The sequence below is a fragment of the Ailuropoda melanoleuca genome, chromosome 5 (assembly GCF_002007445.2).
Source record: "Ailuropoda melanoleuca isolate Jingjing chromosome 5, ASM200744v2, whole genome shotgun sequence".
Lineage (NCBI taxonomy): Eukaryota > Metazoa > Chordata > Mammalia > Carnivora > Ursidae > Ailuropoda > Ailuropoda melanoleuca.
The window spans coordinates 81,353,815-81,366,894 of record NC_048222.1 but is presented as its reverse complement, the minus strand read 5'-3'; the positions used below and the strand labels follow the sequence as shown (position 1 = coordinate 81,366,894).

The 13,080-nt window shown below is 42.4% G+C and overlaps 1 protein-coding gene across 1 annotated transcript in view; it reads right to left on the bottom strand.

Moving 5' to 3' along the window:
* C5H8orf74 (chromosome 5 C8orf74 homolog) overlaps nt 1-5,394 on the bottom strand; it is a 34,870-nt gene extending 29,476 nt beyond the window's left edge. The window contains exons 1-2 of the mRNA XM_034661723.1: nt 5,350-5,394; nt 1,354-1,546 (exon numbers count right to left, since the gene is read on the bottom strand). Of these exons, the coding sequence (XP_034517614.1) occupies nt 1,354-1,546; nt 5,350-5,394 (238 nt within the window). The remainder of the gene's footprint in view (nt 1-1,353; nt 1,547-5,349) is intronic.
* Nucleotides 5,395-13,080: the final 7,686 nt, after the last annotated feature.

The window sequence follows — 13,080 nt, the reverse complement described above, 5'->3', positions numbered from 1 at the left end:
CAACCATCAGAATCGGGGGATAACCCTTGACACACCACTATTTCTTAATCTCCAGACCTCATTTGAGTCTTCCCAGTTGACCCTTATATACATCCTTCATAGCACAAAGGACTGAAACTGAGGCCACGTGTCATGTTTAGTGGCCACATCTCAGTGTCTTTCAGTTTAAAACAGCTCCTCTGTCTTACCTTAGCTCTCAGGACCTTAATGTTTTTGAAGATCACAGGTGAGGGACATTGTTTAGTGCCACTAAGTTAATGCTTTCTTGTGATTAGATCAGGTTCTGAGTCTTTGCTAGAACCATCACTGAAGGATGCTGGGTTCTCCTTTTGCATTCTACCAGGTGGAACATGATTCTCAATGTGTACTTTTAGTGATGACATTGACTTGGATCATTTGATGAAGGAGGTGTCTGCTGGGCTCCCTTGCATAGAAGTATCCTTTTCCCCTTTGTGATCAGTAAGAATGTTGTGGGAAGGAAGTATGTAAATATCCCATTTCTCAACAAGCTGTCATCTACTGGTTTTAGCACTTATTGATGATTCTTGGCTGAGTGCTACTATGATGGTGGCCAAAGAGGGGCTTTTCCAGATATTTGCTTAATGAATGAATCTGAAGCTCAAAGCCCAAGAGGTGGATGGGTGTGGTCACATTCCCTTGTTCTATGGAGTCACAGGGAGAGAGGCTCTCCCTCTTCTCATGAAGCCGGGGCAGGGGTGGGAGAGATGTTCCCTCTATAAACTCACTTGACTTCTTTTACCCCATCCCTGCCAGCAAGCTGATGCCTGTAAAGGATTCCTCCAAGACATTCAGCAAACTGAAACCTGATATGTGAAACAATTTGCAGTCTTTCAGGAATGCAATGGGGGGTCAGTGAAGGGTTTTAAACAGAGGAGTCACGTGTTTATGTTAAGTAAAAACAAAATGAAACAAAAAAAAGTATGAATCTTGGCCCCTACTCCCTTCCCTAAAATAAAATCTGACTCCATTCTGAGCCTACTCTCAGCCAGCTGCCCCAGAGGTATTGATCTGATAATGAGAGTCATACTAAATTGCAAATAACCGACCAAGAGACAAACACCCTAACTGCTGTGTGAACAGCGTGGAGTAGTGCAAAATTTTCAGCGAAGGAGATGAGTAAAAAGACCCAGGAAGGACATTCAGTTTGCTTCACTTTCCGGAAACCTAGACAGGAACTTTGTTTACGAGCATGTGAATATGCTAAATGTCGGAGAAAGAAAAGAAGGGGCTTCCAGCTCCTCAGAGGGTTCCTGAGGCTATGGACCACAGACGGGTCCTGTGCCCCCCATTCCCCAGCAAGCCTCGCTGACTGCTGCTCCAGATGCCCCATACCTTTGGTTTCCTTGAGCAGCTCTTCTGTGAACTTGACCACCTTGGCCACTTCCACCCATGGGAAGCCTTTGCCTACGGCAAAGATGATGCTTTCGTAGAGGGTATCCAGCAGTATGCTTCGGCGGGAGTCTCTCACTTCATCAAACTCCTCCCAGTTCAGCAGTCTCCGTAGGTGCTCCCTACCTTTTGGTTTCTGCAGGACATGATATGAGGGATGGAGGGTGAGACTGAGGAATCAAGATGCCATTCTCACTGTGAAAACCACTACTGGGGTCTTCACAGGGCTCCCCATTGTCCTAAAGAGTGACTAGGAACATGGGTATGCCTGGGCAGAATTATGCTTTCATTTCTGGACAGCTTTCCCTACCTTTTCTAGGAATGTGCTTTTCTTTCTAGCACTGCTCCTTCCTCTGAGAGTTCTCATGCTAGTCACTGCAGCTTCCAGGTTTATATGCCTCCAGCAGGCTTCAAGCCCTGACTTATGGTCCCTCTTTTCTCTTTTCTAAAACAAAATTTGACTTCCCTCTGAGTCTATTCTCAACTAAGTGCCCCAGGGGTATTGATCTGATAATGAAATTCATGCTGAAGTGTACATGACTGCAAAGAGGCTTGGGGAGACTGTGCTTTAGGAGAAGAAATATGTCTGACTTGGTGAAAATTCAAGCACTTTAGCAGACCAGCAGGGGGAAGCTTGATCAGAGTCCTAACTGTTAAGAACCCAATTCACCTGAGAGTTTGGACCTTCCAGAAAGGTTCTTATAGAATGTCAACAGATATAGGAGAAGCAAGTGCCTTTTAAGGAGGGGGTAAGACAAGGTGTGGCATGAAGTGGAGACCCACTGAAAATGGGAGTGTTGCTTCTCTGGGGTGAGGGGAAATTCTGGCTGGGGGAACCCTTGTAGGGGAACTGACGGCAGAATTGCTGCCAGGTCCAGAGCCCTTCCTCATCCCCCAGAGACTCCTCTCTCACCACCTGACCCAGTCAGCCCTTGCCTGCAGCACTCAGATCCCCAGGATGGTGTCTGAGGGGACAGCTGGCTGGGAGATCTAGAACAGCTGGTGAAAGCACATGCTCCACCCCACCAAGAAAGCCTTTGCCTGGTGTCTGCCCAGCAGCTCATGGCTGCAGGTCAGAAGCTGATCTGTGCATATAGTCACATGGGGTCCTCTTGCCAGGACTCTATAGCAGTGCCCTGACACCCCTCTGTGGACAGCCCTGCTCTGGAAGGTGCTTGCAGAGAGCTCCAGGCCCTGCTGTTGAGTCCCCATGACTCCACAGCCCCCCTCCCCTTGCTCATGCCTTTCTGCCTCAGAATTGGCTCTAAGAAATCAACAAAATCTGCTCCCTCCCTGCGTTAAAGCAACAACCCCTTACCCACCCCCACCCCACCCCACAACCACACACACACAACCACACATATTTGGGCATACAAGCGCAAAGGACCCACAGGGCCCTGAGGCTCTGAGGTGAGAGGTGGCATCTCATGGTGACCAGCCCCAAGGGCCTCCCTGACCCTCCTCAGAGTAGAGTAAAGTAGTGTCTTTGTGCATCTCCTACTTTGCTCCAGGCAGGCTCTGTCCCTGTAGGCTGGGAAAACAACCTCCAAGCTCCAAAGGCTGCTAAGCCTTTGGCCTGGTATTCCAGCTGGCACACATCAATTGGGGGACTCACAGGTGGTGTGTTGGGAAAGGAGTCATATCCAAGGTGTCTGTCTGAGGATGTACTATCGAGGCACCACTTCTCACACACACATCTCACCGTTCCACCAATCTGAGCAACTCCTTTTAAAAGCTGTCTTTTCTCTTCACCTGAAATTGGAAGACTTTTTTCACTCCCTGGGGTGTTAAGAGTGCCATGGCCTCTGCATCCAGTTGCTAGGAGACCTAGCCAGGACTGACTCAGAGTTTCTGGAACCCTGGGGGTGAGTGTGCCAGCTTTGTGAGGTCATGAAGACCTGCTTCAAGGTGGCTTTTTCCTGGCTTCTTCCTCCTGGCCCCTCTTCCCCATCTGGGCTCTGGGTCTCATCCCCTCACACCTGCTTCCTTTCCTACAATGTCCAACCTCTCCTTCACAGGAGGTGAGCTTTCTCACGCTTTCTTGTGAACACTCACAAATGTCCCCCATCTTACATCTCCTTTAACCCAAGCCCCACTTCTCTCCTTTCTTTCATGGTCAAGGATTTGTCTCCATGAAAACACTGGCCTCCAGTTGCTGTCTTCATGTCCTCATGGACTTTTCTCCCACCAAGATCTGGTTTCAGATTCATTCTTCTTCACTGGCCAGTAGCAACTATCACTCCCTGTTTCCAGCATCTCACTTCGTTTCAGGGTGCAGAAAACAGTTCTGTGGGGGGGTGTCCTCTCACTCAGTGCCCAAACACCCACATGCCGAGATGAGTAGGGATCAAGTCTCTTCTTTTGGGGTTGGTAGCTGAGCTGTCTGATCATGGGGCTGCCTCCACTGGTACCTTCCCAGGCCCCCTTTTTGGTTTGGGCCTGGCAAGAGGGTTTCTGGCCAGAAGTGAGAGCTCCCAGGTTATAGCTCTTCCCTTCATGGGGGAAAAAATAAGAGCTCCCAAGCTTCCAGCATCTGCCACTTCAACCATTCAAAGGCATTATTCATGTCAGACCCATGACTCCATGGGTTCCGTGGCCCACCTTTGTTACCCTCATGGACATATTACTTCAGGACTCTTAGTACCTTTCCTGCCATGAGGAAGAAATTGGTTAGGGTCACTTACTTCCACTCCTGCAAATTACTAGGGACAAAAGGATGGGGAGGGGGTGCCTTTCCTTCCCATGAGGTCCTCGGGCTCCTCATGCCAACTTACCCATTCTCCTTTCAGCAAACCTCACACTCTGGTTAATCTCATGGAGGGTGTCCCTTTGCAACATGTAGTTGCTTCATCATGGTTCCCTTTCCATCCTCATCATCCTCAGCTGATGCTTCTTGGCTTCATTTCATTTCATTTCATTTCATTTCATTTCATTTCATTTCATTTCATTTCATTATTTCATTTCATTTCATTATTTCTTTTTTGGTTTTATTTAAATTCAAGTTAGTTAACATATACTGTAGTATTAATTTCAGGGGTAGAATTTAGGGATTCATCAATTGCATATAACACCCAGTGCTCATTACATCAAGTGACCTCCTTAATGCCTATCCACCAGTTATCCCATCCCCCCCACCCTCCATAAGCTGCTTTCTCCTGAATGATCTCTCTCTCCACCCTTCCCCTCTCTGCCTTCTCTGAAAACTTCTCTCCCTCTATTTGCTCCTTACATGTTGGTGCTGTCCATTGCTCTATCTTTACCCATTTATACTTCTAAGCCACACAATTTTTTAAAAAACTTGAGTATGGTAGCACTTAGCACAAGATCTACCCTCAATACATTTTTAAGTGCACAACACAGTCTTGTTAACTACAGGCATTCTGTTGTATGACAGGTCTCTAGAACTTATCTACCTTGTGTAACTCAAACATTATGTCCGTTGATGAGCAACCCTCCATGCTCCCAGCAGCCACCGTTCTACGTGCCGACTTTATATGGGTGACTGCTTTAGCTATTTCATATAAGCAGAATTGTATGGGGATTTGCCCTCTTGTGACTGGCTTCTTTCACTCAGCATAATGTCCTCAACATTCACAGGTCACGTATTCTTGAGTGATTTTTTTTTCCTAGTTGCATGACTTTAATGTCCATCCATAGCAAATGACTTCCAAATTTGTGCAGTGGATGTGTCCAGTCTCTTCTATCCCCAGCTTGGGGTGTGCTGATGTGCTGTCTCCTCCCAGAAAAGGATGACTGGGGAGCTCGCCTACTTGTTAGGTTTGAGGTGCTCAAGGGGTTTCAGGGCTTCTGTGGAGCATGTTGCTGGGGGGAATCCTGAAGCAATGGTTTGAAGGGGTGAGTCCCCAAGTCTAGGCCTACTCAGTGGGAGCTGTCCCTGTCTGTAGTCCTGGGGTAAGTCCTGAAGGCCAGCCACTGTACCTGGACAATCTGATGCTCTTCCTTGACTTCTCTCCCAAGTGGCATTGGGCTGGAGCTCGATACCCCAGACCCAGAGCCTCTTCTAATCTCCTTTCCCATCCCTCTCAATTTTCTCCTTATGGTCACAACTCTCTTTGTTACATCAGAAACTCAAATGGGCTTAGACCAAATGAGATTTTATTGTTGCACATAACTAAAATGTCATGGGGTATGTTTAAGGGGAAGCTAGATCAAGGTGTGCAAATTTCTATTCAATCTCAGGATCTTCCTTGAGATTTTCCTTTACCACCCCCTTCCTAAAATGTACTTTTCACTCCCCTCACCCGGCTAATTCTCATGGGTTTTGCAAAACCCAGCCTGCACATTAGCTTTTCTGGAAAGTCGTCCAGATCCTTCTTCCCCAGGCTTGTTATGTGTCCCTCCAATTGCTCAAGCTGGCAATATTGTGGAGCATTCCTGACTGCTCCTCCCCCTGTTCCTTCCCAGACACTCCAAGATTTACGAACTTTATCCCCTAATTATTTATTGAGTTCCTTCTCTTCTCTTCATCCCCATTGCTACTTACCAAGTAGAGCCCCCGTAAATTCTTGCCCCCACTCCCTTCACCCATTCTCCATACTGTCGCCAGAGTAAACAAACAAACAATTCTGATTATGAGCTGGAAACTGGCAAGGGGGAACTTGCTAGGGTGATCATAATATGTCCTAAATCTTGTTTTAAGGGTTGGTTACTCTGGCATATACCTTCACTTAAGATCTCTGAATTCTATTTTATGTAAATTACATCTTCCCCTTTCTCTACACATGCAAATACACGCACATATAAAATTGGATTATGTCAGTTTCTTGCTTCAAAACTTTTAATGGCTGCTCATAGAGCAAGCCCCAAAGGCTTCATGGGGCTTGAAAGGCCCTATAATGATCTGGATCCTTTTTCCTTGCCCAGCCTATCCTGACGGCTCTGCCCACTGCCACTTTTTCAGTCCTCCTCTACGCTCCCTCCAGAACTTTGTACATGCTATCTTCTCTCCTAGAACACTCTCTCCTCCCTCACTCTGCATCCATTATTCTTATACCTCATGTCTCAGCTAATCATCTCTTGTCCAGGGAAACCTTTCCTGAGCCCCATGACATGGTCTTGTAGTACTAAATGCATCACCAGCAGCACTTTGCTTATCGTAATTGTTCACTTTGATTAACCATTTTGATGTTTTAATGCCTGTTTCCCTCTAGATTGTAAGGCATGATGGCATTTAATTTTTTCTTAAAGATTTTATTTACTTGACAGAAAGAGCAAGCGAGAGCACAAGTAGGGGGAACAGCAGGGGGAGAGGGAGAGACAGGCTCCCCATTGAGCAGAGAGCCCAATGTGGGGCTCAATCCCAGGACTCTGGGATCCTGACCTGAGACGAAGGCAGTGCTTAACCAACTGGCCATCCAGGTGCCTCAGCATTTCATTTTATTGATGATGATTTTACTTCCTGCTCTACAAGCTGTAGTAGGCACAGCTGCTTGTTGAGTGGATGTGACTGTCTTTATCATAACGATAGGATATTTCACCTGTTTATTGAGGGCTTCCCCCTCTAGCCTGCTTTTCCCATGAAGACATGGACAATGTCTTCCTCTTTGGGGCCCCACTGCCCTGTGTAGGGCCTGGATGATGGCTGGCACTCAGTAAGTGTTCACAAGATATGAATAACTGCAAACATCATGAGGTGATATTGAGAAGGAAAACAAGTTATGGACCTACCTTTGCACTTGACTCATTTTGGCCACACCCAATGTTCTTTAGTAAAACACGGACTTTCTCAGATCTCCCCTGAGATCCATACAAAAGCGACAGAGTCCGGCACTCTTAAACTTAATGGTGTTTGACGTACCTTTTCCTATTTAACGTTTGTAGAATGAATACATGGTCTACTCACCTATCTTAAAAGTCTGTTTGGTCCTAAGAATGATTTCATATACTTATCAGGCAAAGCTCAAGAGTGTTTTCAGTTAGTAAATAGAGCTACATTTCAGGAGCTTTAACTATCTCTTTTAATCCTTGCAATAATTCCGTAGGATAGATATAATAATGATCATTCTCATTTGGCATATAAGGAAACTGAAGCTTAGAGAGATTAAACACCTTGTACAAGATCTCACAAAACTAGTGGAACCCTGACCTTAACACTCGGCCATACTAATGGCTATTGCAGGATTCAAGGGTTTTCTAGATCAGATCTGGACATTTGGGTTCACGGACTCCAGTTAATGTTCAAGTAGAGTTTACATAACTTCTCACTTCAGGCTACAATAAACACCATAATCTAGAGATTTCAACTACCTTTGAATGATTCAGGGCAGATTTGACCATTATTTTCCTTTTTATCCTTTATCACCATCAAAAACTTTTTTTGTAGCCGTCACCATGTTACCCATTAGATCCTCAGACCTTATTCATCTCATACCTGGAAGTTTGTACCCTTTTACCAATCTCTCCTCATTTCTATTTCCCCAACCCCAGCCCCTGACAACTAACCGTTTTTAAAGTCTCTGTTTCAATGAGTTTGCCTTTTTTTTTTTTAATTCCGCGTATAAGTTAGATTATATAGGAGGCGGCTCAGTTGGTTAAGTTTCTGCCGTCAGCTCAGGACAAGATCCCAGGGTCCTGGGATGGAGTCCCGCATTGGGCTCCCTGCTCAGTGGGGAAACTGCTTCTTCCTCTGCCTGCCGCTCCCCCCACTTGTGCGTGCTCTCTCTCTCTCTCTTGTTCTATCTCAAATAAATAAATAAAATCTTTAAAAAAAAGTGAGATCATATAGTATCTGTATTTCTGTCTGGCTTTTTTCACTTAGTATAATGCCCTCTAATTTCATTCATATTGTCACAAACAGCAGGATTTCCTTCTTTCTTATGGCTGAATAATATTCCATTACACACACACACACACACACACCACAAATGTACCATGTTTTCTTTATCCATTTATTCATCAGTAGATACTTAGGTTGTTTCTATACATTGGCTATTGTGAATAATGCTGCAATGAATATGGAGATGCATATATTTCTTTGATATCTTGTTTCATTTCCTTTGAGTATATAGCCAGAAATGAAATTGCTGGAACATTTTTAATTTTGGAAGGAACCTTCATACTCCATAATGTTGATCAACATTGTTCTTATCACCTTCATCATCATACTAAGGAATGACTGTGGATGCTAGAAATACAAAAAGGTACACTGAAAGGCAATATTTAAAAATATTTAATATTAAATATTTAAATTAAAATATTAAATATTTTAAATATTTAATATTTAAAAATATTCCATCTGGAAATGAGGATAGAGATATTCTTGTCCATGTCCTTAAATTTCTAGATAATGGAATGAGGCCCAGAGCAAAGGGAACATCACTGGTTAGATAACAGAGTCCAGACTGAAACTCAAACATCTGACCCCAAATTTAGTGCCGTTTTCTCTATATCATGTTACCTGCCCATGGTGGTCAGTTTTCTGTGTCAATTTGGCTGGGCTATAGTACCCAGTTATTTAATCAAACACTAAGCTAGGTGTTGCTATTTAGGTATTTTGTAAGTGTTATTGACAGCTACAATCAGGTGACTTTAAGTAAAGATTACTGTTGATATTGTTGGTGGAGCTCTTCTAATCAACTGAAGGTCTCAAAAGAAAAACAGAAGTTTCCTGAAAAAGAAGAAATTCTGCTTCAATGCTGCAGTATCAACTCTTACCTGAGTTTCTAGGCTGCCATCCTGTCCTATAGATTTTGGACTAATACACTGTAAACACATAAGCAAATCTCTTAAAATAAATCTCTTAATATCAACTATATCTATCTATCTATCTATCATCTATCTATCATCTATCTATCTATCTATCATCTATCTATCATCTATCTATCTATCTATCATCATCATCACGGTCTATCAATTATCTATCAATTTATCATCTATCAATCTACTATCTATCATCATCACTTATCAACTATCTATCTATAATCATCATCTACCAATCTCTTCTCTTGGTTCTGTTTCTCTGGAGAACCTTAACTGATAATGTGCCCTTAAGGAACTTACATGGCACACATAACTTTCAATTACATATATATAGCATAGGTACATTTAAAGAAAATACATAAAAAAAACAAAATTGTATAAAAAAATGTGATCTACCTACTAAGAATGACCAAGGTAAGGTGAAAGCAGTCTAATAGGGAAGTTGACAGATTGGCTATGAGATGCTGGCTTGTGGTGTCAAGAGAACTTGATTCTCTATTCTGTTCCATTGGTCTATGTGTCTGTTTTTGTGCCAGTACCATGCTGTCTTTGTGATCACAGCTTTGTAGTACAGCTTGAAATCCAGCAACGTAATGCCCCCAGCTTTGTTTTTCCTTTTCAACAATTCCTTGGCGATTCAGGGCCTTTTCTGGTTACACACAAATTTAAGGGCTGTTTGTTCCAGTTCTTTGAAAAATGTCATTGGTATTTTGATCAGGATGACATTGAAAGTGTGGATTGCTCTGGGTAGCATAGACATTTTAACTATGTATATTCTTCCTATTCATGAGCATGGATTATTTTTCCATCTTTTTGTGTCTTCTTCAATGTCTTTCAAGAGTGATTTGTAGTTTCCATCTTTTTGTGTCTTCTTCAATGTCTTTCAAGAGTGATTTGTAGTTTCTAGAATATAGATCCTTTACATCTCTGGTTAAGTTAATTCCAAGATAACTTATGATTTTTGGTGCTATTGTAAATGGAATGGATTCCCTAATTTCCCTTTCTTCAGTCTCATTGTTCATGTATAGAAATGCAACTGATTTCTGAGCATTGATTTTTTAAATGTTTTTTTATTATATTATGTTAGTCACTGTACAGTACATCCCTGGTTTCTGATGTAAAGTTTGATGATTCATTAGTTGCATATAACACCCAGTGCACCATGCAATACGTACCCTCCTTACTACCCATCACCAGTCTATCCCATTCCCCCACCCCGTCCCCTCTGAAGCCCTCAGTTTGTTTCTCAGAGTCCATAGTCTCTCAAGCTTCATTCCCCCTTCTGATTACCCCCCCTTTCTTTATCCCTTTCTTCCCCTACAGATCTTCCTAGTTCTTATGTTCCATAAATGAGAGAGATCATATGATAATTGTCTTTCTCTGCTTGACTTACTTCACTTAGCATTATCTCTTCCAGTGCCGTCCATGTTGCAGCAAATGTTGAGAACTCGTTCTTTCTGATAGCTGAGTAATATTCCATTGTATATATGGACCACAGCTTCTTAATCCAGTCATCTGTTGAAGGGCATCTCGGCTCCTTCCATGATTTGGCTATTGTGGACAATGCTGCTATGAACATTGGGGTGCATATGGCCCTTCTCTTCACTACGTCTGTATCTTTGGGGTAAANAATAAAAGATAAAATGAACTTATGGGACTTTATCAGGATAAAGAGCTTCTGCACAGCCAAGGAAACAGTCAAAAAAACTAAGAGACAGCCCACGGAATGGGAGAATATATTTGCAAAGGACACCACAGATAAAGGACTGGTATCCAAGATCTACAAAGAACTTCTATCGGTTGTGACTTTCTGCTCTGTATCACAAATAAAAAAATGGGCAGAAGATATGAACAGACACTTTTCCAAAGAAGACATACAAATGGCTAATAGACACATGAAAAAATGTTCAAAATCATTAGCCATCAGGGAAATTCAAATCAAAACCACACTAAGATACCACCTTATGCCAGTTAGAATGACAAAAATGGACAAGGCAAAAAACAACAAATGTTGGAGAGGATGTGGAGAAAGGGGATCCCTCCTACATTGTTGGTGGGAATGCAAGTTGGTACAGCCACTCTGGAAAACAGTGTGGAGGTCCCTTAAAAAGTTAAAAATTGAACTACCCTATGACCCAGCCATTGCACTACTGGGTGTTTACCCCAAAGATACAGACGTAGTAAAGAGAAGGGCCATATGCACCCCAATGTTCATAGCTGCATTGTCCACAATAGCTAAATCGTGGAAGGAGCCGAGGTGCCCTTCAACAGATGACTGGATTAAGAAGATGTGGTCCATATATACAATGGAATATTACTGGACTATCAGGGAAGGATAATGCCTTTTAAAAGGAGCATATCCACCTGGAGCACACATCTTTTTCTCTTTTTCCTCCTTTATTCTTCCTGCCTAGAACATAGATGCTGTGGTTGAGGCCTCAGAAGCATCTTGGGCTATAAGAAAAAGGCTAATCAAATTAGAAAGGTCATAACTTTGACACACCAAACCAACACCATCAGTTATCTACTTCTAGACTGTTCATTGGATGACAAAAACAAATCTGTATTTAAATCGCCATAAGTGGATCAATGGTACTCACAATTCTATCAGTTCCTCCTGAGGCAGACCACAGTACCAGGAGTGGGATGTTATAATTAACAACCTAATATTTGAAAGTGACTGAATGAAGAAAGTAGGTCAAAAGATATTAATATATCAGATATTACAGAATAAAAGCTATGTAATACACATTTAAAACTGTCACCTGCTGTACCTTGGAAATGCATACCACATGTCAACCAAAGTTTAACACCGGGGAATATGGTAAGAAAAATCCAGACTTCTGGCAGCAAAATTCAGAGAGAGAGATAAATTTGGACTGGAATAGGACAGTCTGCAAGTAGAGATGGATGAAAATACTGATTTTCTTAGAGATATACCATTCACTTATAGTCTATAATCTATGTTTGCTGAGAGCATTGCAATTTTTTTGCTTGTATATTTATTAAAGATGATGTTTTAAAAATTATGGCAAAATACACATAACATAAAAATTACCATTTTAATAATTTTCAAGCATACAGTTCAGTGACATTAAGTACATTCACATTATCATGTAGCCATCAGCACCATCCATCTCCAGAACTTTTTCATCTTTCCAAACTGGAACTCTGTACCCAGCAAACAATAACCCCCCATTCTCTTCTCCTCAAAGCTCCTGGCAGCCACCATTCTACTTTCTGTCTCCACGAATTTGACTACTCTAGGTACTTCATATTGTTGGAATCATAGAGTATTTGTCCTTTCGTGATGGGCTTATTTAAGTTAGAATAATGTCCTCAAAGTTCATCCATGTTGTAGTCTGTGTCAGAATTTCCTTTTTAAGGCAGAATAATATTCCATTGTATGGATAGACTACATTTTGCTTACCCATCCGTCCACTGGTGGACACTTGGGTTGTTTCCACCTGTTGGCTTTTGAGAATCTTGCTGCTATGACCATGGGTGTCTAAAGAGATCACTGTAATTTGGAGTCTTACAGGATCAAAAAAGCCAATTGCTTCTATACTTCAAAATGAACAATTTTTAAACAGAAACTTAAAAATGGCAGCCACAGTAAAGACTGCTATCCTGCCAGGCAAAGGAAATGATCTCCTAGTAAAGATAGGATTAAACCTTCCAAATGGAACATTGTTAGAAATTACCTCAGGTCAGTAGTCCTATTTTATGGGTGAAGGTATTACACAGTGGCCAATACAAAAAGGCCAGCAGCCCTAAAAATTAAGTCTAGGTAGGATCTTTGGTTCTGTGTGGTTGGTTGCACATAGAATCGACAGGAACCAATGAGAAACAAAGTCAGTTAAGTTTTTAGAAAACAATATTACCGTTGAAAGCCCAAACTGACCTGCAGCATCCCATGACTCTTAAAACAAATTCCTGTACCTCTAAACC